General features: G+C 56.5%; 3 protein-coding genes and 1 non-coding gene across 6 annotated transcripts; 3 read left to right on the top strand and 1 right to left on the bottom strand.

Annotated features, from left to right (window-relative positions):
* The first annotated feature begins 945 nt into the window (after positions 1-945).
* Positions 946-5997, top strand: LOC148042642 (uncharacterized). The gene is made up of 4 exons (XM_087729226.1): positions 946-978; positions 1588-1639; positions 2234-2279; positions 2614-5997. The coding sequence occupies exons 1-4, from the start codon at positions 946-948 to the stop codon at positions 5909-5911; spliced, it is 3429 nt and encodes a 1142-aa protein (XP_087585352.1). The 3' UTR covers positions 5912-5997.
* A 187-nt stretch (positions 5998-6184) lies between these two features.
* On the top strand, positions 6185-6256 carry TRNAT-CGU (transfer RNA threonine (anticodon CGU)). The gene has a single exon. It is a non-coding gene; the product is annotated as a tRNA-Thr (tRNA).
* A 2245-nt stretch (positions 6257-8501) lies between these two features.
* PARN (poly(A)-specific ribonuclease) lies at positions 8502-19759 on the bottom strand. Of its 3 annotated transcripts, none has more exons than XM_087728959.1 (24): positions 19639-19759; positions 19488-19565; positions 19320-19399; positions 18946-19013; positions 18781-18862; positions 18268-18328; positions 17791-17956; positions 17042-17107; positions 16885-16923; positions 16507-16549; positions 16058-16138; positions 15858-15914; positions 15610-15687; positions 15091-15134; positions 14752-14794; positions 13886-13961; positions 13378-13488; positions 13228-13297; positions 12792-12847; positions 12328-12414; positions 11888-11962; positions 10696-10888; positions 9697-9890; positions 8502-9297 (listed from the first exon to the last, which is right to left on the bottom strand). In XM_087728959.1, the coding sequence occupies exons 1-24, from the start codon at positions 19655-19657 to the stop codon at positions 9245-9247; spliced, it is 1920 nt and encodes a 639-aa protein (XP_087585085.1). In that variant the 5' UTR covers positions 19658-19759; the 3' UTR covers positions 8502-9244. The 3 variants fall into 3 exon arrangements, with proteins under 3 accessions (XP_087585085.1, XP_087585087.1, XP_087585086.1); XM_087728961.1 differs by having other exon boundaries at positions 9697-9875; XM_087728960.1 differs by having other exon boundaries at positions 16058-16135.
* An 82-nt stretch (positions 19760-19841) lies between these two features.
* On the top strand, positions 19842-21631 carry ECI1 (enoyl-CoA delta isomerase 1). The gene is made up of 6 exons (XM_014069869.2): positions 19842-20013; positions 20085-20212; positions 20284-20430; positions 20735-20853; positions 20971-21149; positions 21245-21631. The coding sequence occupies exons 1-6, from the start codon at positions 19869-19871 to the stop codon at positions 21409-21411; spliced, it is 885 nt and encodes a 294-aa protein (XP_013925344.2). The 5' UTR covers positions 19842-19868; the 3' UTR covers positions 21412-21631.
* The last annotated feature ends 417 nt before the right edge of the window (positions 21632-22048 follow it).

Below are 22048 nucleotides of genomic sequence, written 5' to 3'. Positions count from 1 at the left end.
GCTCCCCTCCGGCCAAGCAGCAGGTTGCCAGCACAAAAGCCAGGCCCCTTAGCAACCGCACCCACAGGGCACCTATTGTGACCCATCAGGCAGCAGCATTGGCCTCCTGACCGGCCCACAGGGGAAGAGATGGAGAGGGGACACAGCTGGCTGGAGGGGCCATGAGGCCTGGCTATGCAGCCTTGGTGTTCGGTTCCTTAGTGCTGCAGGAGGACCTCAGTGGGCCCCCCCCTCTCTGGAGCCGCACTAGGGAAGCAGACGGAAGAGATGGCCCCGCCGGCTTCTGCCCGGAGGGAAGCCTGCTGTCCCAGTTCCGGCAAATGTTGTGTTCGCAAGGCTTCTGCTGGATCTCGGAGACGACCTGGGGGCTCCCCCTGGCTGGGGCAGTCCTGGTGCTGCTCTGGCTGGGCTTTGAAATCTGGACCTCCTCCTGCCTGGCCATGTGGCAAGCCCAGCTCCGGCAGCCCCGTGCAACGGAGAGCCCTGCAGCGCAGCCCAGCCCTCCTCCCCTGGTAAAGAGATGGCTTTGCGTATCGCATTCTCTGACGCAGCCCCAGGGCAGTTTGCACCCACACACGCCCACGCCAGCCCAGGGCTGAGCAAAAGCAGCTTCCCTCCGAGACTTTTCTGCGTGAGCTTCGCCCAGCCTGAACCCGGCACTGAAGGCCGCCCTGCAGTGGCAGAGGGAGAGCCTCCGTTTGCAAAGGGTCCCGAGAACTAAAGAGAAAGTAGGGAGATCAGCCACTGCAACTACAAACGCTCACTTGCATGGGTGAGCTTTGGGGGGGGGCACGAGGGCTCAGTGGAGCGGAGAGTGTGGGACCAGCCTTGCAGGGTCAAAGCTGACCCCCACCATATCCAGCTTCCTGGCTGCAATTACCGGCAAGAAGCCAACGGGGGTAGACTGCCTCTGAACATGGAGGGGCCATCTTTCAGTGGTACAGAATGCCCTTCAAATATTGGGTGGTATTAAAACAGGTAACGCTGAGCCACATCCTTATTTTCTGTGGATCTACTGTATCCGAGACTGGCTGTATTTCAGGGAGAGGTTTATCCAGGGGCCGGACGCTGGGCCTAGATGTGCCCCAGTTGAGCCAAAGCATCCTGGTTTTTCTGAAATGAGGACCTGTCCCATACAAGGACAAGTCAGCAGGGTTAACAAATAAAACTACAACATTTGATAAGAAATCCAAGCCACAGAAACCATCTCTATTCAGAAGGCCTCTTACATAGGCAAGGGCATGGGAAGGCAGCATCGACCCTCCCCAACCCTTTGCCCAGAGGAGGCCACGCAAGTCAAGATGGCCCCAGAGAGACAATTGTAGGGGGACCTCCAGAGCGTAGGGGCCAACTCAGCCAAGCCCTCCCCAGAGCCACCAGAGGGCACCCGGTGGGCAGCAGGAGCAACCTGGGCATCCGGTGCCATGCTAAAGGCAGCTGGACAGAAGCCCAGGAGCCTCAGAGGGCCCTCCCCCCTCAGGCTGAAGCAGGAGAGATGCCAATGGCTGCGATCTCCCTTTGGGAAGCCAGAATGCACTTTCAGCAGGAGAAAATGGGAAACCCACTAACGTTTTTCCCCCATTGCAGCCTGAAGCAGAGTCCGAAGACGAGAAAGACCTTCCAGCCACACAAGCAAAAGGTAGGTTTATTCCAGCTTCCTCTTTCCCTGCATGAGAGCTGGGCCCCAGGGGCATTTTATTTATGATTTATTTATGATTTATAGGCCGCCCTTTTCCCTGAGGGGACTCAGGGCGGCTTACAATACATGGGAAGGGGGGTGCAAAACAAAAACATAAGACAGTGCATAAATAAAAATAAAACAATAAAACGCAACTTTCATTCAACATTCGGGTGGGACCTCCAGGTTCCCCAGGGAGGGTGGCTGTTTGTGCTGTGAGAGCTGGTGGCACACAGGACTTTCCCCCCTCCACTCCCCATATGGGGCTCCCCTCAGAACCTGCCCTGGTCTCCCCCAGCTTCAGCAGCGATCCCCATTTTGCTGACCTAGGAGGCCTTTTGCCAGATCTCCAATTCCTGCAGTTGCCCAACTCAGGTTTAAGACTTTCCAAAGCCAGCATCGATTCTCCTCTTTCTCCCATCGTTCAAAGAGGATCGCCTGGCAGGTTTTTCTTTTCAATAACAAGATAGCCAAGGCAGCTTGATGGATGTTTTAAAAATACTTCCCATGTGGATTAAAAATAAATTCCAAATATATCCCTTTTTTCGGTTATAGACTCTGGCTGCATTTGCAGGAGGCAACGAACACCTGATTTTGAAAGGTAGGTGAAATCTGTCTTTGTAGGAGGTTCTCTGCCAGGGCACTTTCTGCCCTCACTCACGGCAGGGAAACTCCATTGTGGGGGCTGCTCAGAGCTGGCTGGGCCTGGGCTCCCCGTGTTGCTGGGGAAGGCTGAGTGGGGCTGGCCAGGCGGGTCCACCTATCTGGGCATCACAAAACAGCCACAACAGTTCTTCAGACAAGTTAAGGTCTGAAGAATTGTCTAAGGTGGAAGATTCCCCAAGAGGGGAGGAAGGGGCACATTGGAGAAATGGAAAGACTTTTTTAATGTCTAGCAGTGTAGGAAAATTCTGCTTTTTTCTCTCTTTCTACAGTTATGAGCCGCCTTGTCAGGTGCCCCGGCATCCTTATGAGCCATACCAAACCCCACGAAGCCTGTGTCAAGATGAGAACATATACCCAAAGCACCTCCCCTGTCCACCTCCTTTATTAAGGGGCACCGTGATTCTGCCAAAGTCGTCCTCCTCCTCCTCCTCCTCCTCCTCCTCCCTCCCCTCCGGCTCCTCCTCCTGCTGGCCCCTCCTGAAGCACCTGAACCTGTGCTGCCGTGTGGCTACAGATGCTTCCTGGACAATACACGGCTCCTCGGACACTTCCGAATCCAGCAGCTCCGATTCTTCTTCCTCGGAATCGGATGCCCTTCGCTTTCTAAAGAAAAGGAAACAACGCCGGCCGTCGTTTCTCCCTTTATTCCCAGAAAGAATTCCTGAAATAAAAGTCGCAGAGTTGCTTCCCGAGAGTCATCCTGGAATGAAGGGAGTCCCACAGACGTCTTTTGCCCACATAAACTTTGTCCAGAGCTCCACTTTTGAAAAGGAGGACCAGGTCATTCTGGTGGAGAAATCTCTTGAAATCCGCATGGGGCCCCTGCCATCCCCCCCGGGCTCCTTTCCCAGGTTGACGATCGGGGATGAAGAGGAAGTGGGAGAGAAACCTCCTGCTCTCCCCTTGCTGGATGAAGTGGCCGTGCGGTGTCTGGACTCTGTCGAGGTGAAGGAGCAGAAAGAGGAACTTGCTAAAACAACAGATGAATCCTCCCCAAAACCTTCCTGTGCAAAAGAGGAAGAGGAGCCCCCTCCACCAAAGGTCACCGCAGAGCCTACTGGCGCCTTGCCCCCCCGCCCAGAGGAAGTCCCCCCTGTGCTAAAAGGAATGGAGGAGAAGAGCCGAGGCTTCCTGGAATTTCACATCAAGAAGAAAATGGTCCAGAGACGCTGTGGGGTTCCCACTGTGGTCATCAACTCTGTCAACCAGTTCCAGCCTCTGGGGAAAAGACCCTTCCTCCGTGGGGACCTTACAAAAACTGTTTTACTAATCCCGGAAGCTCCAGCGCAGCCTCCCCCCCTCCCCAGAAACGCCCTGGCTGTCTACATGAAGCCCTTCCAGGAGCCTCCAAGAGCCCAAGGTTACTACCTTTTTCACAAGGCAAAGCCGGGAGAAATCGGGAAAGGGGGCTTCCCTGCTCCTGAGGAGAACCTGGGCCTTAAGCCAAGAGATGCCCAGAGAAGCCAAACAAACGACGTTCTCCTCTCAGTGGAGCCCGAAGAACTCCGGAAGCTGCTTTTCCATTTAACGGTGAAACTGGTGGAAGTTCAGAAGGGAGCCCTCCCTGAAATGGTCGAGGACTCCCTCCGCACCTTCAGCATCCTTTCCATAAAGCCTCTGCCGAAGCTGATCCGCTTTGGCAACAAAATCTCCAGGCCCAAACACCTGGCGCTGACCTTCGTGGCCAAGGAGGCACTTTGCATCATCGACTTCAACATCAGCCACAAATTCATGGTCTTCACCTGGGGAATCCCGGCGCCACATTTAAAACCCACGGAAAAGGCCACCTGGGGGCCCTCAAAGGCCCCCCAGTACCCCAGCAGCCCCGAGAAGGGGGTTCCTCAGAAGCCCCCCGTTCCCCTCCTGGTCCTGAAGACTCCTCGGAAAGGGGCCTTGACCCCCGGGGGGCCCGAGTCAAAGCCAATCCTCCTGATCCCAAAGGCCCAGCCCCCCCATAGGGTCCCCCTGCCTCCTACGGAAGAACCTCAGGAGGTGCAGTTCACAGACCTCTTTAAGGAGAGCAGTTTGGCTCCCAGCGCCCCCTCCAAGAAGGCCAAGGGACCCCCTCCCGGGCCACCAGCCACGCCTCTTAGAGATGTCCCCACCCAGGAAACAGGGGCACCAGGGGAAGGGATCCGGCTTAAGAAAGTGGTTCTTGCCGTGCTGCCGAAGAGCCAGGGAGCGGCTGGGAAAGGCAGCCCCAGCCCCAAGCCAGAAGACCCCGAGGGCAAAACCAGGACTCCGAAAGCTGCAACCTCACGGGAGGAGCGACAGGACCTCCCAGCTGTCCTCAAGGAAGGAGGAGGGAAGGCAGGTGGGAAAGGGGCAGGAAGCAAGGACGATGGGGACCAGCCAGGAGAGCCGCCTTACAGGCCTCTCCCGCCGGCCTCCAAGAAGGGAGCAGGGGCAGGAAGCCAAAGGGAGGCAGGTGAACAGGCAGAGCCTCCCAGAGCCCCGTCCCCCGACAGGAGGGGGCAGCTGGAAGGGACGATGCGCTACACGGACAGCAGAGCAGCCACTGGAAGCAAAGGCGGGGAGCATCAACAGGCGGAGCTGGAAGGATCCATGCATTACCGGGGCCTCCCTGCACCGTCTCCCGAGAGGGGGCCAGGCCAAAGAGACGGGGACGAAGGGGGAGAGCTGGAAGGGACGATCCGTTACAGGGCTCCCTCAGAGACCCCCAAGAAAGGAGCCACGGCAGGACAGAGAGAGGCGGACCGACCGGCAGAGCTGCAAGGGAGCCTGCGCTACGCCTCCACCGGAGCCGGGACTGGAAGCCAAAGAGACGGGGACGACCAGGCGGAGCTGGAAGGGACGCTGCATTACCGGCCTCTCGCCCTGTCCGCGGAGAAGGGAGCGAGCGGGAGGCTCCGGCCGGCACAGCTGGAAGGGACGATGCGTTGCTCGGCTCTCCCGCAGCCGGCAGCCGAGGCAGAGGGGGCGGCAGGGGCAGCCGAAGGAGCCGGGAGCGCGCAGAGATTCCCCGCAGGCGAAAGCCACGGCCGAGGCCAGGCAGACGGAGGAGGAGGAGGAGGAGGAAAGGCGGCGGGGCTGAAGGAAGGCCGGGCCCCCTCGCGGAAGGCCAGGGAAAGAGCGTCACGCGGCGAGGGCCTCTCCTTCTCCGTGGGGCTGCAGGCGGCGGGCGGCCAGCGGGACGCGCCCCCCACGCGGGCCAGCCTCTTCCTGCGGCTGCACCTGACCCGCGGGAAGCTCCAGCTGCACCTGCAGAAGCGGCTGGAGGCGGCGCTGCGCCCGCGGCAGAGGGCCGGCCTGAGCCTCCGAGTGGAGACGGGCGCGGGGGAGCGCAGGGGGTCGCCGCCTGCCCGGCCCTTCTGCTACGCCTGCCCGGCCCAGGAGCCCCGCGGGGCCGCCGGGAAGACGGTGTGCTGGGCGCTGCCGCAGCGCATCATGGACAAGAACGGCGGCCGGGTGCCGCAGGTGGCCCGCCCTGAGCGCCGGTCCGGGGAGCTGCGGCGAGGCGGCCCGCGGCGACCGGCCAGACGGCGGCGGGGCGCTGGGCAGGGCCGCCCGGGGGAGGCCGCGCGGGGCCGCGCGGGGCGCCATTAAACCGTCTGCTTGACAACCGAGTCCGGAGGTGTCTTCCGTGGGGGGGGCGGCGGCGGCGGCGGAATCCGGGCAGCCCCGAGCGACCGGCAAAGGCGCACTACGCGGTCGACTCCAGGGCAACGGGGCGAGGACGCATGCGCACGAAGACCTTCCCACTCTTTTCCGGAACCCTTTTCGGGGCGGAGCGTCTGACGCAGGCGGGGCGGGGGCGGAGCGCGTGGTTCTCGGGAGCGCCGCCAGCCTAGATAGGAGCGAAGCGCCCCGTTCAACGCAGGCGCGGTGGCCAAGTGGTAAGGCGTCGGTCTCGTAAACCGAAGATCACGGGTTCGAACCCCGTCCGTGCCTCGCGAGTTCCAGCTACCCCTTGGCTTTCCCCGGCGGGGACGACTGGAGGAATGGGAGGGGCTCATTTTTAGGGCGGTCCGGCGGCGGACACGGAGCTTTCCTCGCTCCGCGGGGCTTCCAGGAGGAAGGGAACTTATTTCTTGCGCAACCTCAAGGAGGACCCCCAGAGCCTTCCGTTCTGCCCACGCGGGTCAGGGGGCGCCCACGTCCTCTTCTTGGGGAGATCACCCCCCCCCCGCTTCCAGACATCCAGAGCGGACGGGCGGCCGCCTGTATCTGCAGCCGCCCCCCGTCTGTAGATCCACGCGGCCGTGTCGCTGCCCCGCGGGCTGAGGAGCAGGCCTCCTTTTCCAAGCGGCTGGTCCTCAAGGGGCTGTCCTGCCGGCGGCGCGGGATCTCTTGCGGCCGCCGCCGGATGGGGGGAGTTTCGCGGCCAGGTACTGGCTGCCCCGCGGCCGAGGAGCGCAGTCCGAGCGAAACAGCGGTGAGTGGCCCGCCAGGATCCAGCGCGGATGCCCGCCGGAGCCCCCTCCCCCGAGGGAGCCGCCGCCTAGCTGCTCTTGTGGCCGGGAGTTCCGCGGGCGGGCGAGGGTCCCTCTGGCTGGGCGAAGACAACCCGGGGAGGCGCGGAGGGTCCTGGCGCTCAGGATGCTCGGCTTGGTTCCCTTGAAGCCCCGATTTAGCCCCTTCAGTCCCACGGCAGCAGGAGGGGAAAGGACCGGGAGAGGCAGGGCTCGCCGGCTGCGGGTCGGCGCCGGGCGGGAGGAGCCGGTGGGCTCCCATCTGGGAAGAACCGGAGCTGACAGCCGTCCGGGCTGCCTCGGGTGGAAGCGAGCCCGCTCTTCCCCTCGCGTACGGGGCGGCTCTGGGGCTCTTGCAGGAGGGATTCCCCGTGGGAGGCTGGGAATCCAGAGTCGGGGTTTTGGGGGCGAGATGAGCTGCCTGGTACCCAACTGGCCCACAAAGTCCCGCTTCTGGCCTCACCTTCTGCTCTGGGGCGCTGATGGGAGGCCAGCACAGGACAACCGGGGGGGGGGGAGGCTTCACTTGGAGGGTACGTGGGCTAGGAATCCCGGAAGGGGCCGTGGGAGAAAACCTCCTAGCTGGGCAGCCCAGGGGAGGGGCTGGAGGGAGTGGGGGAGGGGCAGCCCAGCCCCTCTGCTCTAATCAGGCTTCTGTGCAGATGTGTGGGGGGGGGGCTCAACGACTCAAGGTCCCAGTCTTAGGGAAATGGGGGTGGCAAGACCAGCAAATTGGCCTTTGTGAGTTGCAGCAGGGACTGAGCCCCCCCCTCCCCGCCAGGTGCTGGAGAGTCCCTGTTTGAATGGGGATCAGAAGGGGCACGAGCAGCATGCCATATTGGGGGGGGGGGCTGGAGAGTTCATGCGTGCATCGTCTGCACAGGGCCGACCCCTCCCTTAGGTGGAACCACTGGAAAGTCAGCTGGGGGGGGGGAGCAGGCCCACACATTCAGGGCTCCTTCCACGGGGAAAATGAGGGACTTTGGGGGCAGCTGTGTTTTTCCATGCTACCGTAATGCTCCTAAAAATCCTTATTGTTCTTGTTGGATCTCAAAGCTGGGGCCAAGGACCATGTGGACGTTTTGGGGCAGCTGCTGAACCAGGGAAACCTCCTCCCCAAGGACCAGACAGACTTCAGACTTTGAGAACTTCCTGATTCTCTCCCCCCCCCCCCCAATTCTTTGCTAAGCGGGGCTGCCGAAAAGCAAATATTCCCGTCCTTTGTGGACTCCCTGCACCCCTAAGGCCACCAGGGAATAATAACCCCACAATTAACACCAACTCCTATCTCTCCAACGCAGTTTATCTAGGCTGAAAAGGAAACCTGTCAAGCGATTCCTGGGAAAAGCAGCTCCAGAAGAGCCTCCGGAAGAGGCAGGGGAAAGGGAGGAAGGGCTCCCAGGGGTCCTTCTGCCAGCAGCAGCAGCAGCAGCAGAAAGTGGGAACTCGGGGGAGGAGCTGCAGGCAGTTTCTCCTGGGGAGGAAAGTGGCCCCCCTTGGCTGTGCTAGCAGCCACCAGAGAGGCCGGGCTTTTTCTCCCGTGCCCCCCTCCCCCCCTTTTCAGGATCAGCCTTCCACAGGAGGAGCCCTGTTGGTGGTGGTGGTGGTGGGGGGCTTTTCTGCAGCCGGGCCAGCTGCTTATTAGGCAAAGGGCCACTCCAGGCAGAGGGTTTATGTGGCTGCAGGAAAAAGGGCCCAGCTGTAGAAACACGAGCAGAGTTAGATTCCTAAGAAAAAGATTCTTTAATTTTTTCACTGTATGGAAATAACATTTTTCATTCCACGATACAAAAATGTTAAATATCAAACCACGTTTATGAAATCTACCAAAGCGGATTGATTTTTTCAAACTAATAAAAGCCGGTGAAGCTGCTGGTTTATCTTTGTCTCTTTCAATACAGAATGCTAGTCACAGATGAAGGGAAAAGGGGCCTGAGAAGCTTCTCTCCCCTCCAGGTACAGTAAGCCAGTTATCTCAAACTGGATACGAAGAGAGAGACCTATTTCTTAAACAGACAGTTCCTCTTTAATTGGGGGGGGGGGAATAAAATGCACTTCTACGACTGCAGAAGATGGCAGGGAAGGAAGTGGTTGAAAGCGCCAGGCGCCCGACTGGCCACTGATGTGCCCGAATGTCTGCAGGGGACGGAGGGGACCAGCAGAGCAAGCTGCACATAGACTCTGCCACGTTACATGAATGGATGGTCCAGCCCCACGGTTTGGCCTTTTGATGCAATACGCACGACAGCAAAAGGCCTCCACATAATCAAGGAAACGGACATGTACACGCATGCATACACATAAAAACAGTGACTGTGATTGTTCCGTAGAGATTAAAAAACAAAACTGCCTCCTGCCTCCCCTGTGTGCCCAGCCTCCTTCCTTCCTTCTGGCTGGCTTGGGAGGACACTGCCGCCGCCACCGGTTCCTTGGAAGGGAAGCTCTCTCTCACTGGTGCTCCTGGCAGCTACCACGTGTCCGGCACATCGAAGAGCCTGGCGGGAGGGGCCTTGAGCCCCCCTAGAGAAGCACAACACAACCACACAGCTGAACAAACACAAAGCCCAACCCGTTCAGGCCAAAGTCTCTCCATGCTGGCTGGGATGATTCCCAGGCCAGCAACCGTCTTGCCCCCCACTCCCCTGCGCAGCTCCCTTGGGTACTCAGAGGAGGGGGCTGAATCTGAGCAGCCTCGGCAGCTCCGTTTGTGTGCTTTGAGAACCCCAATGCTGGGCAAAATAAAGACAACTGGGGTGCAGCCACCTCCTCTGCCATGTTCTTTTACCAGTTGTTCAAAGTTGCCAGATAATGTAGAAAACCAGAAACGGGAGGTTTCCCCTTACGCCAGGCCTGTCGGTCAGCAAACGGGCCGAGGACGCCCACAGCTGTCAGATCAAGCACCCGACGTAGACCACCTACCATCCACCGTTTGCTCCCTCTTGCCCTTTTTCAGCTTCTTGGCTTGCTGCTTCTCTTCTCCGGGGGTCTCCTGGAAGGGGCCTGGGGTGGCCAGGTCCCCCTCTTGCACTGTGACCTCCTCCAGGTCATCCGTGATGCTTTCCTCTTGGATGGGGCTCATGCTTCTCTTCCCCACAGAGCTGGGGGTTGAAAAACTGGGGTAGTGGAAGAAGCCCGAAAGGGAGATATTTTAGTCCTCCAGTTTAGACCTCCTGTGGGGCCTTTCCTAGAAGTCTTGCAAGGGAGCATATCCTGAAGCGAGGAGGAGGAACGCTATCCCGCCCTCCCTGCCTTCCTCCCTAAGGCCGCCTGCAGCTGTTCTCAGAAGGACCAACCGGTTCTCCGGCCGTCCTGATTACTAGCCGGCACAATCCTGGTTTGTGTCACAAAACAGCTGCCTAACCTGGCTCTCCTTCAAGCCGGACTGGCCACTGCACCGGCCCCGGTCATCCAAGCTGGTGTCCCCTTGGAAGGGGCAGGTCTGCCATCGACACTCACTCTTTGGCTAAGCCCCAACCGCAGCCATCTTTCTTGTGCCAGTTCAACACAGTAATGCTTCAAGTTCCTATCTAGCCCTTAAAATGTTACTCTGGCGGAGGAGCAGCACACCTGAGAGCTGCTCCTTCCCCTGCATTTTCAAACTCTTCGGCTGTTAGCAGGACAGGACTGGCCCTATTAGGTCCCTCCTGGGGCAACGGGGCTACCATCTGGCATCCATGTGACCAGACTCCTCTGCTCTCTCACACTCGGAATGGAAGGAGGGAGGCCGGCACCCGGCTTTTGGCGCAGACTCCTTTCCCCGGGTTGAACTCTCCCCAGGAGGCAACTGGGCTTCGTGCTTTCCCAGCTGAACCGGCTGTGCAGGTTCCGGGGCTGCAGGAGTCACCAAACCGAGTCACTTTCCTGCCCCTGAAACCCGCCTGGTGCAGAACTGGCCGGGGGGCCCCCAACCTGCCTCACCTGCAAACGCTGTAATAACGGCTTTGGAGAGCGAAGGGGCTGGCCTGCGTCTTTAAGCGCTTGACTTCCATCTCCTTCCAACTGTCTTCTGCCCATTTCCTCTTTGCCTGCCTTCTCTCCTCCTGCTTCTTCTCAATATATTCTGCGTAAGTCTGAATCCGGTAACTTTCGGCATACTTGCTGGTGTTAACAGCTGTAGAAAGAGTTCAGTACACAATCCCTCCGAAGGGAACCCTCCCCAGGGCAGCTTCCAATCTTCCCGGCCCAAAGAGCTGAAGGGAGGGACACCCCTCCGCTTCCTCTTCCAGGGAGGGAGCAGGGGAGCCCTTTGGAACGGGGGGGGGGGAGGCTCGGGCTACAACCAGGGGAGCCTAACCAGGATGCCTGGTGAAGGAAGCCAATATCCTGTTCCTAAGAAAAGCACCAGAAAGCTCAAGAGGAGGAGGGGGGGGGGTTCAGGTACAAATTGTTGGGGGGGAGGGGGCTGTAAAACTCTCTTTCCCAATGTAAGAGGCATCTCTCGTGCCCCCAGCCTTCAGGGCAGAGAGGTAGATTCAAGAAAGAAGGTCGGCTAGACATGAGCAGGGCCCAAGTCAAGGGTCTCCCTCCCCACCCACCCGTTGCTTCAAGAGTGAGCCTGGCTTGTTAGGAAACAGCCCAGCAGGCAAAGCTTCCTTTCCTCTCCTGTGCTGGAACCAAGCAGGCTTATGGAAGGGATCCTCTGGCCTCTGTGCTTGCTTGTACTCCTGGCTGCCCCACAGCCTGCAATCTTCCATCTGCTAGACAGTCTCCAGCTGAGTCCGCAAAACTGGTCCCCCTCAGCTGCCTCCCAAGGCTGCCCAGCGGCCCTGCAGGCCCTCGGGCACAACCGTCCGCCCCGGCCTGCCTGAAAAACCACCTCCGTCCCTTGACCCCTTGACTTCTGCCAGAGTCACCTGGAGGCGTCTGTCAGGCTGTGGGCCACGGTTTCATTTCTCTTCCTTGTCCAAGACCAACAGGCAGAGCAGCCTGAGTCCCCTGCCTTTCCTCTCCTGGCCTTTGGCCACTCCCACCCGGTAGACCACCAGAAAGAGAAATAGTGGAGAAGGGGCTAAAGATGTAGGGAAGGTCTTGAAACATTCAGACCGTTAGCAGATGTTTAGTAAAAATAACCAGCCACAAAGGCTACTTTTCAAGGTTCTATGGGACTCACCAATCTGTACTTGTTCAGGCTGACTCAAGGATACAAATGCTGATGTATCGTCAATCCAACACACGTGAATGTTTCCTAAAATTGGAAGGGGAACGTAAACTCTATTCTGATCAGATCTCTCCAAGCATAGTGAAGATGACCCCATGTGGAACAGGGGCGGCAGCTCTCATCCTGGAGGGAGAAGGAGGCTGATGCCCCTGAAGCAGGGAGGGCCAGAGGGAAGAGCGACACCCCCCTCCACAGGGACGTGTCTAGGGAGGGGCGGAGGCTTTGCGGAGTTCTTCTGCCTGAAAGGGACCCACAAACCCCATTTACTCTCCAGCCACCAATGCGAGGACCCTTGGCTTTTAGCCTTCCATTTTGGCCGGCCTCCCAGAAGCCCTGCGGCCAAATCCAGCTGCCCTTTTGTAAGGATTTGTCCCTGGAAGGGCTCTGCTTACCAAAAGCACTAAAGAGCTGGTAAAGGTCGCTTGTCTTCCACTCTTTGGGAAAGGTAACATAAAGGACGTGATCACGTTTTGGCTGTACTACAAAACCAGAAGAACCTGATATGAGCTTCGGGAAGGATTTATATTTTTGGTGAGATCTGCTGCATTCACCCCCGACACACCCAGGAGCCAAAGTCCAGTAGCTAAGATCCATGCGAGATTTCCCCCACTGGGCTGCTACCACACAGAAAGACCCCTCTGGGGACGGCAGACTTAAATCCAGAGGCAGACCTGGATCGGCTCATGCGCATTTTACCCAACCTTTCCTCCTTCCCAACCTTCAGTCGATTCCTCCTTTTACTGCAACTCAGTCCCCACTAAAGAGGAAAACGTTTCTCACAGGCTGCTGCAGAACCAAAAAGGTATGAACCATCCCACTATTTTGACGCTCTTAAAGATGGGGGGGGAACACTTACAATCTGGTCCTTCCAAATTGAGATATGGAATGTCCATCACCCTCATCAGAAATAATCTGAAACAAAAGTTAGAGAGTCACTTGGATGTTACACGGGGCAAGAGCATAAATCAAGGGCATAAATCTACACAAAGGAAAAGGGAAAGATGTCTTTGTCTCCGCTTATCTAGTTAGCTCCATAAAAAGCTAGCAAAAGGGCACCTCTAAACTACCTGGCAAGGTCAGGGGGATGCTGGCCTCCCGGAAGTTGCGCCCTGGTGGTCTCAGCCGAAGGCAGCAACTTGCACTAAATGGCGGGGCAAGAAAACCTTTCTAGCAAACAGGTTGGCGCTGCTCTAAATGCCAAAGCTCTAAAGTACAACACAAACCCCACTGAAAAAGTCACAGCAGAATTTCAGAAAGCAGCAGGATCCTTTTCAAGGATGCTTGTTACTCACTTGTTGAAAAAAGGCTCGATCAGCTTTGAACCGGTAGAAACGTGATTTGCGGGAGGGTTGAGAAATGAACCTAATGAGCAAAGGATATGACAAAAATCACCGCGATGGGCCGAGTGGAGGCCGCGGCGCAGTGGGCGGAGGTTAGAGTACCTAAGAAGTTTGCCATGGAGATGAAGCAGAGGCCCGTGATGTAGGCATCGTAACCAGCTTCATGGAGCTGCTCTGAAGCCGTGTTGTAGCTGGGAAACCCCTTGGCGCTTTCTGAGGAAGGAAAGGATGCTTTTACTCAAAGTCACCTGGATGGGAGGAGGAGGAGGAACGCTTGAGTCCAGACAGGGGTGCAGAGGCTGCTTGAGGTGCCCCGTTTCCTCCCAGAGACTGTTTTGCTGACCCCACCCAGCAGGCCCAAGAAAGTCTTTATTCTGCCTCTGATCAAAAAGTAGCACCAATTCCAGCCTTTTTCATCCAGCTACGGGTTCAAAAGTGCTACTAGTTTTGTGTGTTTCTGAAGGCCAGACCTAAACTCCCCACCCAAATTATATAGAAATGCTAGAGAGAATCCAGTAAATTTCTCCCCACCAAAGCGAAAGGACATTTTTAAATGCTCACTTGCCACGTCTACTAAAAGCCAGATTTCAGCTGCTCTTTGTTGCCTTACCAACTCTTGGAGGGCTGAAGGGCGTCTCCTTCAAACGCTTTTCCAACTCTGCCAGGGATGTGTTCTTAATGATTTCCTGAGAAGAGAAGAGAGCATGAGGCATCTCTGATGCAAGCTGATGTCAGCGCTCTCTCTCTCTCTCTCTCTCTCTCTCTCTCTCACACACACACACACACACACACAAGCTGTACATGGATGTTTCCCCAAACTTTGGGACTCCTTGGAAAGACCACAGTGGTTGAAAAGTCTTTTTAGAAGTCAAAACAGAGTTTGAGAGTTTTAAAACCAGCACCATCTCAGAAGTTTTACATTGTGCTACAGTCCACTAATGTAGTTTGGGCCATGATTATCAATACCAACTGATAGCAAGAAAGCAAGATGATGATGAAATCTCTTCTAATGTTTTCACCAATGTCTTCTTAAACTTTGGGAATTAACCAAAATATACATCCACTTGTGAGCTCCATGCAAAACACTTCCAAGGCTCACCGGTATTATTCTTGCCTTCACTCGAATTAGCAAAGACAACTAAAGGCCCCCCGATGGCCAGAGGAACCTGCTCCAACTGAGCAACAGGTAGGACTGGCCATGTCAGGGGCACCAAGAACTCCTGCTGAAGGCAGAAAGCGACACTCGGGACCTTCCAGGACACCCCCTCCCCAGGTGATGGTAGCTTCCGTTTGTGCTCAGCGGTTTTGCCTTCTGGCAAGCAGCCAGAGCTCCTGAGGACAGGATTCTGTGGCCTGGAAAAGGCAGTTCACTGGGTGCAAAAATGGCGTATTATCTTTCTTGCAAAACAGTCTTATTTCACTTCATTAACTTTGCTAATAATGATGCTACTTTAACGGGAAATGCAAATGTCCCACCTTGAATGGCTGAGTGCTTGCCATCAATTTAGTGTCCAATAGCCTGTAAAACAGATTTGAGAGTTACAAATTCTGGAAAACGTATTAGGGGCGGCAGGCCTGAAATAAGATGGTTACAATGAAGAATCAGCAGGACCCTAAGTTCGAATGTTCCCTAAGAGGAGGATTATAGCGATGCTCCTTGTAGGCATCCATGGCTCTTAGCCTTGATGGCAGAGGGGCTCTCTCTGCTGGAGGGAGTGGGGGGGGGGTGTCTCCTTGGATAGTTGGAGGGCCACTGAGAAAACAGACGACTGAACCGAATCAGCTTGTGTTCTTACATACTAGCAAAGCACTCACCTTGGAAAGACACATGTTGCTAGTTCTTTGAACTCACTGAAATCCTGAAATTTAAAAGGAATCAGATTGTTGAGACCGAAAGAGATGATGTAAACTGCTCCAATGCACAATTTATTTGAGGAAAGCAAAGGTTGCAACGCCAAAGAAAAGGTTGGATGTTACATTGAAGATGCCAGCTTAAGAGAACTCTAATGAGAACCTTTTGGAAGTTAGGAAAGCTAGCAAGCTTCCAGGGAAGAGCAGAGAGAAGGTTGCAGAGGGAAGCAGTCCTCCTTTGACTATCAACTCCTGGGAGGAGCACATTGGGAGCTCTTGACATCCCAGACCAATCTAGTCGGACCTTTGGGAAGTGGAGCATCATCCTTACTGGACCCAGGACGGGGTGCTGCTGGTGGCCACCTTCCACCCAGGACGACCGGTCTAGGTGTGTCCCAGACAGGTGAGTAGGGAGGAGGTGACTTTCCTGCAAAGGGCATGTTGAGGAAAAGCAGATCTCAGTGCAAGGAAGAATCCACCAACCTCGGGGAGGGAGCAGTAGAACTGATGGATGGTGTGCATGACGTCCAGCAACATGTTGTGTCCAACCACGAGCTTGCCCTGTAGAGAGGCAAACCCAGCCCAATGCTCAGGCAGAGGCAGAGCATGTTCTCCTCCCCCCCCCCCCCGGCCTCCCCTCTTGCTACGCTGGGTTTGAGAATGTTCCTGGCCAACGTCAGCTGTCGATGGCCGGCCTACTTTTGCTCACAATTTCAAGGCAACAAACATACCGAATTTGCAAGGGCGTGAATGACTCGGGAAAACCCCACCGCATCCTTCAGCTCCTCCTGCAAGCGAGAAGCCCAGGGTGAGTCCTTTGCCTGGTTCAGCCCAGCGTCCCTGCGAATCAGCCTCTCCCACTGGAGCGGAGAGGCTTCCACAAGCCCAGCCAGGCAGTCCCGGCCCCAGCAGAGGCCTCGGAGGCACCTGCCTGCTCTCTCGCTTGCTTCTCCTGCTCTCTTCTCTTGCGCTCCTCTTCGTCCACTTTGCTGATGATCATGAATCGCTCCTTCTAAGAGCCACAAAGGTTAATGCGGGCACAAGCAAGCAAGAGCACAATGACCGAGCGCTCCTACACAGCTACGTGCGTCAAATTCCTGGGTGGGGGAGGAGGGAGAATCAATCTGACTTCCTCACATGGTTTTCCCCGGCTGGGAATCCTGCAAGCTCCCACCCCAGCATAGCTGAGGGGCAGCAGGCCTTTAAAGTATTGTTCCAAGGTTCAGAAGCACATGAGCCTCCCCACTCTTTTGTAAGGGCTCAGCCCCTCATCAGGCCGTCAAAGGAGCCGCTGCCACCTGCCCACCGAAACTCTCCTGGTGATGTCTGGGAAATCCCAGTCCTACCAAGGTGTAAAATGGAAAATGCAGAACTAGTCACCTTTTCTGTTTCCACAGTTTCAACATGGATGCCTTTTGGAAACCTATGGCGAAATTGAAAAAAAGAAGAAGAAGAATTAACAATAATCCTCCCTAGGTTTGCAGAAAAGAAAATAATCAAGAAAATGCCACATTTGGCAATAACTTCAGAAACAGAAACATCAGTGTAAACTCCATGCTTGGTGAAGGAAGGGGAAAGAAATGCCCGAAGGGAAAGCAGACTCAGCGGCCTGGTTCTTTGGCCAGTAGCTTTGCATCAACTCCGCCCAGGGGACGGGGAGCTTGCCCTCTAAGGAACGCAGCACCCCCAGCTGTGGCTCCCCAGATGCGGAGAAGGCTGCTTCAGCTACTTCTCCTTGTAGCAACCAGCATTACTCACTTCCAGCTCAGCGTCTGGTAGATTAGTTTCCTCTGAAATCTACAGAGAAGTAGAGAAAGAGACTCAGGTTGCCATCTCCCCTCCTCCTCCTCCTCCTCTTTGCTGCCCAGCCAACCTCCTCTACTCAACGCTCTGCCCGAGACCCGGAGGAACAAACCCTGTGCAAGGCTCCAGCTGCACGGTGGTGTTTCCTTCATTTTGCAGGAGATCTTCTATCCTTTCTCTGAAAAGGGGGAGAGAAGCAGAAGGCGTCTTCTTTCTGGCTGCCCTCTTCCCACAATGGGGAGGGCTGTCTGCAACCAGCAGAGTACCAGCCCAAGCAAGGCAGAACCACCGTCCCGCTGCTAGTGCACAATGGCTCATGTTCTCCCAAATGGGAGAGCTGGCAAGTTTTACTATTAATGGATCCACACTGTGTACATTATCGCAAATCACTATTTAAGTCAGTACTTTCAGAAATTCAACGTAAATGGGGCAAGTGGGTAAAACAATGAGGAAGGAACCAGTATAACTGAATCCCCACAAATGTAGCATCAGCAAAAACGAAGCATCAATAGAGTCTAAGTAGACAAATGCAGATGGACGGGCCTCTTGCGGGCACCACACCTGCGAAGGCCCTGAACCCAGTTAAAACCCCCACATCCTGATCATGCCGGAGCCCAAAGCCAGGCCTCTGTAGCTGAAAGGGCTCCAGAGTAACACACTGCGGTGGTCAGCCTCCATCAGCCGCCCTCACTGCATGAGAAAAGCTGACAATCCATTTCCAGTCTGTCAGACAGCGACAGGAGGAGGAGCCTCTTCCTGGCAAAACTATGTCTGGCCCAGGAAATAATTGAAAACCTAAACGCAACCATTACCAGTGGGGTTCTGATTTCTTCTCCAAGCGGAGACTGTATATTCACTTACACAACTTTCTCGATGAACTTCTTCTGATCCTCAGGAACAGCTGATGGAGGCTTGGCAGCACCAGGTGACATATATGCCAAGCCCCCCAGCCCATTGGCTTGAGAGCGCTTCTCATCATATTGCTCCCGTAACTGTCTTTCTTCTTCTTGATTTAAGTAAGGGATACCTTAGAAAAACGAGGGGAAGATGGGGATGAGTGGGTGGACTCAGATGAAGTTCTGTTTTAAAACTGTTCCAATTTAAACATCTGGGCATCTAGTCATCCTTTCCTATCCTGGTTTCCCCCAGATGCATTGTAGGAGCATTTTTAACTCTCTTGGTAGGAGAGAATTCTCAGTGATGGGAATTAAACTTTAACCACAATTACAGAAACAGGATTTTCTTCATGATCAGATTGCACAATATTGGAAAGAAAGAGGTTGAAGCTACAGCTATAGAACTGCAAAGTTACTTTTAAAATGTTTATGAAATGCTTACCGTTTCGAAAAACTTTATTAAAATCAAATCCCTGGTTTGCTAAAAAATCTATACTTGAGCTCTGAAAGAAAAACAGGAAAACAGTTTATAAATGATTCTACAAATTATTTCAATCTAATGAAATTAATTTTCATTACTAAAATGCCAATTCACAATGGCCTATATATATTTTATCCATTTGACAAAGCAATTACAATCTCCCAGTTACAATTCAAACTGCTGGCCTTGAAGGAAGCTTCCAGGCAATTTGCCTTCCTTTTCTCCAACATCAGGCTAGAAATACTGAGAGGGCGAAGAAGAAAATACTTTACGCTGCAGCCACTTCACGTTTATGAAACTTTCTCTCAAATTGACAAAATCCTTCTGACTTTAACAAAAAACTTCTTTTTAATAATTTATAATCAACCTTCCTAACAATAAATAAAACATGCAATTCGCAGCACTGCATTTGTGTAAGATTTTGCTTTGGATTCTCTATTATTTTGGAATCAGAGGGGGGAAATACATATATACCTGACAGACAAACTTGACATCTGGTGATGTTCTGTTCAAAGGTTTGGGGAAAATATAGAAGTTAAATGATTTCATAATATACCTAAAAGAAAACACAGTTGAAAATCAGTTTACAAGTTACGCACGCCAGCACACTTAATTTTAAAGACCACGAAAAGGACATACTTGGATTCTGTGGGATCGTACTTAAAAGTGCAGAGGCCAAACTGGAACAGCAAGAAATCCATGGAGTGCTGGGGGGGAGGGGGGGGGGAAAGAACAGACATTCTAAGCCAGTGTTTCTCAACCTTGGCAACTTGAAGATGTCCGGACTTCAACTCCCAGAATTCCCCAGCCAGCATTCGCTGGCTGGGGAATTCTGGGAGTTGAAGTCCAGACATCTTCAAGTTGCCAAGGTTGAGAAACACTGTTCTAAGCAACCGGTGATTGATTCAGAGAAACTGGGGTTGGGGGGGGGGGAGGCGCGGCGGCCAGAGGTTTTACAGCGGGAGGGGCTCGAGCGAGGCTGCCCCTCTTCGGCCCAGCGACCCCCGGCTCACCTTCCGCAGCTTCTGGTACCGCTCCTCGGGGGTGTCGAAGCCGTTGGTCAGCGCGCTCACGGACGGCCCGTCGCTGATGCCTGCAAGCAGAGCGAGTCCTGAGGGCTCGGCCGGGGCGAGGGGGCTCGCGGGGCGGGAGGGGGGGGCGGGAGGGGCTCGGCCCGATACCTGAAAACTCCCCGTCGATGGCCAGGAAATCGGCGTCCTCCACGGCCGCGTAGACGGTGCCCAGCGCGCTCTTGAAATCTGCGGACAGAGCGAGGGTCAGAGCGAGGGCCGCCCCGCCGCCGCCGCCCCCGCGCCCCCGGCCGCCACTCACTGCCCCGGGTGATCTCCATCCCGCCTGGCGCCGCCTCGCCCCCCACAAGGCCGCGCCGGCACTTCCGGAAACAAACGCGGCGACCGGGCGCGCAGACACGTCTCGGGCACGTGACCAGAGAGCAGCGCGTCCCGCGCATGCTCAGGAGCGCCCGCGAAGCCGCGGCCGCCCGTCTTTGGGCAGAGCTGTCCGGGGGGCGGGCGGCTCGCTCCCCCTCCCTCCCGAGCAAGATGGCGGCGGCGGCGGCGATGGCGGCGGGGCGGCTGGCGGGCGCGGCTCTTCGGTGCCCGCTGACTCGCCTGGCCTTCCCTGCGGGGCAGAGGCGCCGGATGAGCGGGGCCAGCCCGGTGCTGCTGGAGCTGGACGAGCGCGCGGGTGGGTAGGGTGGGGATGGCGGCGGCGGGGACGAGGGGTCTGCGCGGCCTCTGACCGGCCCTTCCTCGCAGGCGTGGCGGTGTTGCGGCTGCAGCAGCCGCCGGTGAACGGGCTGAGCCTGGCGATGCTGACCGAGCTCTGCCTGGCTCTGCAGAAGCTGGAGGACCGCCGGGCCTGTCGCGGCCTCGTCCTCACCTCGGTAGGTCGGGCGTCGGGGCAGCGGGGCGTCGGGGGAGACCGGGCGGGAGCCTGAGAGCGCTTTCCCCGCAGGCCGTCCCCGGGATCTTCTCGGCCGGGCTGGACATCACGGAGATGTGCGGGAGGAGCGAGGAGCGCCTGAGCGAGTTCTGGAGGGCCGTGCAGGAGCTCTGGATCCTCCTCTACGGCAGCCGCCTGGCCACCGTGGCCGCCGTCAACGTAAGCCGCCCGCGCCGGACTGGCTCCCCCAGCTACGGGAAGGCCCCGCTGGCCGCCCCCTCCCCTCTCCGCCCCTCGAGCGGGAAAGGCCTGCCTGCCCGTGGCCGTTGCACCCCCCCCTCCCCCGAGGGTTTCCCCGCACTGCTCCGTCTGGGCTGCCCGCAATGCTCCGCAGCCGCTGCGCCCTCGTCCCCCCTTCCGAGGCACTGGGGCCCGGGTTGGGGGGGGGAGGAATGGTGAGGCCGGGACCCCCGCCCCGCCCCCCAGGGCCGCTTGTGGGCCGACGCTGCTCTCTTCCCCGCAGGGTTCGGCCCCGGGAGGCTGCCTGATGGCCTTGTCCTGTGACTACCGGATCATGGCTGACAACCCGAAGTACGGCATCGGTCTGAATGAGACGAGATTGGGCATCGTGGCGCCTTTTTGGTGAGGTGTGGAGGAAGCTGTGCAAACAGCAGGAACTTTCAGGGCTCTCGTCAGCCCCTTTCCAGGCCAGCTTTGGTTTGGCTCCAGTAGCTGTCTGAATGTCTCTTTTGCACCCAGGTTCAAGGACTCTTTGCTGAACACTGTTGGCCACAGGGCCACCGAGCGCTCTCTCCAGCTGGGACTCATGTATTCTCCACAAGAAGCCCTCAAAATTGGCCTGGTGGATGAGATCGTGCCTGAAGATAAGATCCAAGCCAGAGCTGCAGAAGTCATGGCCCAGTGGCTGGCCATTCCAGGTGGGACACCCAGGCCGGGACCCGTGGCCAGCCCGCTCCCTGCTTGGGCCTCGGGGAGCCCTTCGCTTCATTACTCTCCCCATCCTTGTGCCTAGATCACGCCCGGCAGCTCTCCAAGTCCGCCCTACGGAAGCCAGTGCTCGACCACATGCTGATGCACCGTGAGGCTGACATCCAGGACTTTGTGCGCTTCATTTCCAGGGATGCCATTCAGAAGTCTCTCCAGAAGTACATGGAGATGTTGAAGCAGAAGAAAGCCTGAGGGGGGGGCGGGGGCTTTCCTCTCGTCAGAGCTTGGAGGCTCTTCTCCCTCTTGGAGGCTCTCCCTGGCAGCTGCCCCATCCTCTCCTCAACGGAGACCGAACGTGTGGTGTGCCTGACTTTAGTGGCCTTTGCCTAGTTTGTTGCTGGAGTTTGGACTGCGGGGCTCAGCGGGTGGCTAACGCTGGAAAGGGATGCGGGGAGGGAGGCAGCTGAGCCACCCCTCCCCCCGGCTGCTTTTCCTAAGAAACGGGCGGGATGCCAGTTGCCAATAAAAGTTTACAGTAGAGAGACTGTTTCCTTCCCTTGCTGGTGGGGATCCCTCTGAGCCTCTTTAATCCAGGCGAGCGAGGCGACCACGGCTGCTCTGGCCACCCCACTGCTTGCACTTGGCTGCCTTCGTGGGCTTCATCTGGGCTGCCTTTCCAGCTTCTCCCGTTGTACACTGGTGCCCCCCACCCCCACCCCCCGCTACAGAAGCCGAACTGCCTCAGAGGATTGGAGCTGCTGTGAGGTGCTCCTAGGCTGGCACCCATTGGGGCGTCTGGTCGTGTGAGTAAAAGGGGGTAGACGGAAACTCCCAAGTTTTTTTATGCGTGTGGTTTTCTATTTGACTGGTCTCTTTTTCTCCAGTCTGC

The sequence above is a fragment of the Thamnophis sirtalis genome, unplaced genomic scaffold, assembly GCF_051295495.1.
Source record: "Thamnophis sirtalis isolate CommonGarterSnake01/CBP01778 unplaced genomic scaffold, rThaSir2_p1.2 scaffold_14, whole genome shotgun sequence".
NCBI lineage: Eukaryota > Metazoa > Chordata > Lepidosauria > Squamata > Natricidae > Thamnophis > Thamnophis sirtalis.
The sequence above is the reverse complement of the archived record's forward strand: the minus strand, read 5'-3'. Positions and strand labels throughout refer to the sequence as shown.

What these genes read in the sequence shown, in the direction of transcription:
- ECI1 (XM_014069869.2), top strand. Translation starts at nt 19,869, where the DNA reads ATGGCGGCGGCGGCGGCGATGGCGGCGGGGCGGCTGGCGGGCGCGGCT. An exon ending in GGAGCTGGACGAGCGCGCGG is followed by an intron (nt 20,014 to 20,084) that starts GTGGGTAGGGTG and finishes CCTTCCTCGCAG; the next exon opens with GCGTGGCGGTGTTGCGGCTG. An exon ending in GGCATCGTGGCGCCTTTTTG is followed by an intron (nt 20,854 to 20,970) that starts GTGAGGTGTGGA and finishes TTTTGCACCCAG; the next exon opens with GTTCAAGGACTCTTTGCTGA.
- LOC148042642 (XM_087729226.1), top strand. Translation starts at nt 946, where the DNA reads ATGCCCTTCAAATATTGGGTGGTATTAAAACAG. An exon ending in ATTGGGTGGTATTAAAACAG is followed by an intron (nt 979 to 1,587) that starts GTAACGCTGAGC and finishes CCCCCATTGCAG; the next exon opens with CCTGAAGCAGAGTCCGAAGA. An exon ending in TCCAGCCACACAAGCAAAAG is followed by an intron (nt 1,640 to 2,233) that starts GTAGGTTTATTC and finishes TTTCGGTTATAG; the next exon opens with ACTCTGGCTGCATTTGCAGG.
- PARN (XM_087728959.1), bottom strand. An exon ending in TTCACGCCCTTGCAAATTCG is followed by an intron (nt 15,688 to 15,857) that starts GTATGTTTGTTG and finishes GCCTCTCTACAG; the next exon opens with GGCAAGCTCGTGGTTGGACA. An exon ending in CCAGCTCTTTAGTGCTTTTG is followed by an intron (nt 11,963 to 12,327) that starts GTAAGCAGAGCC and finishes TTCCAATTTTAG; the next exon opens with GAAACATTCACGTGTGTTGG.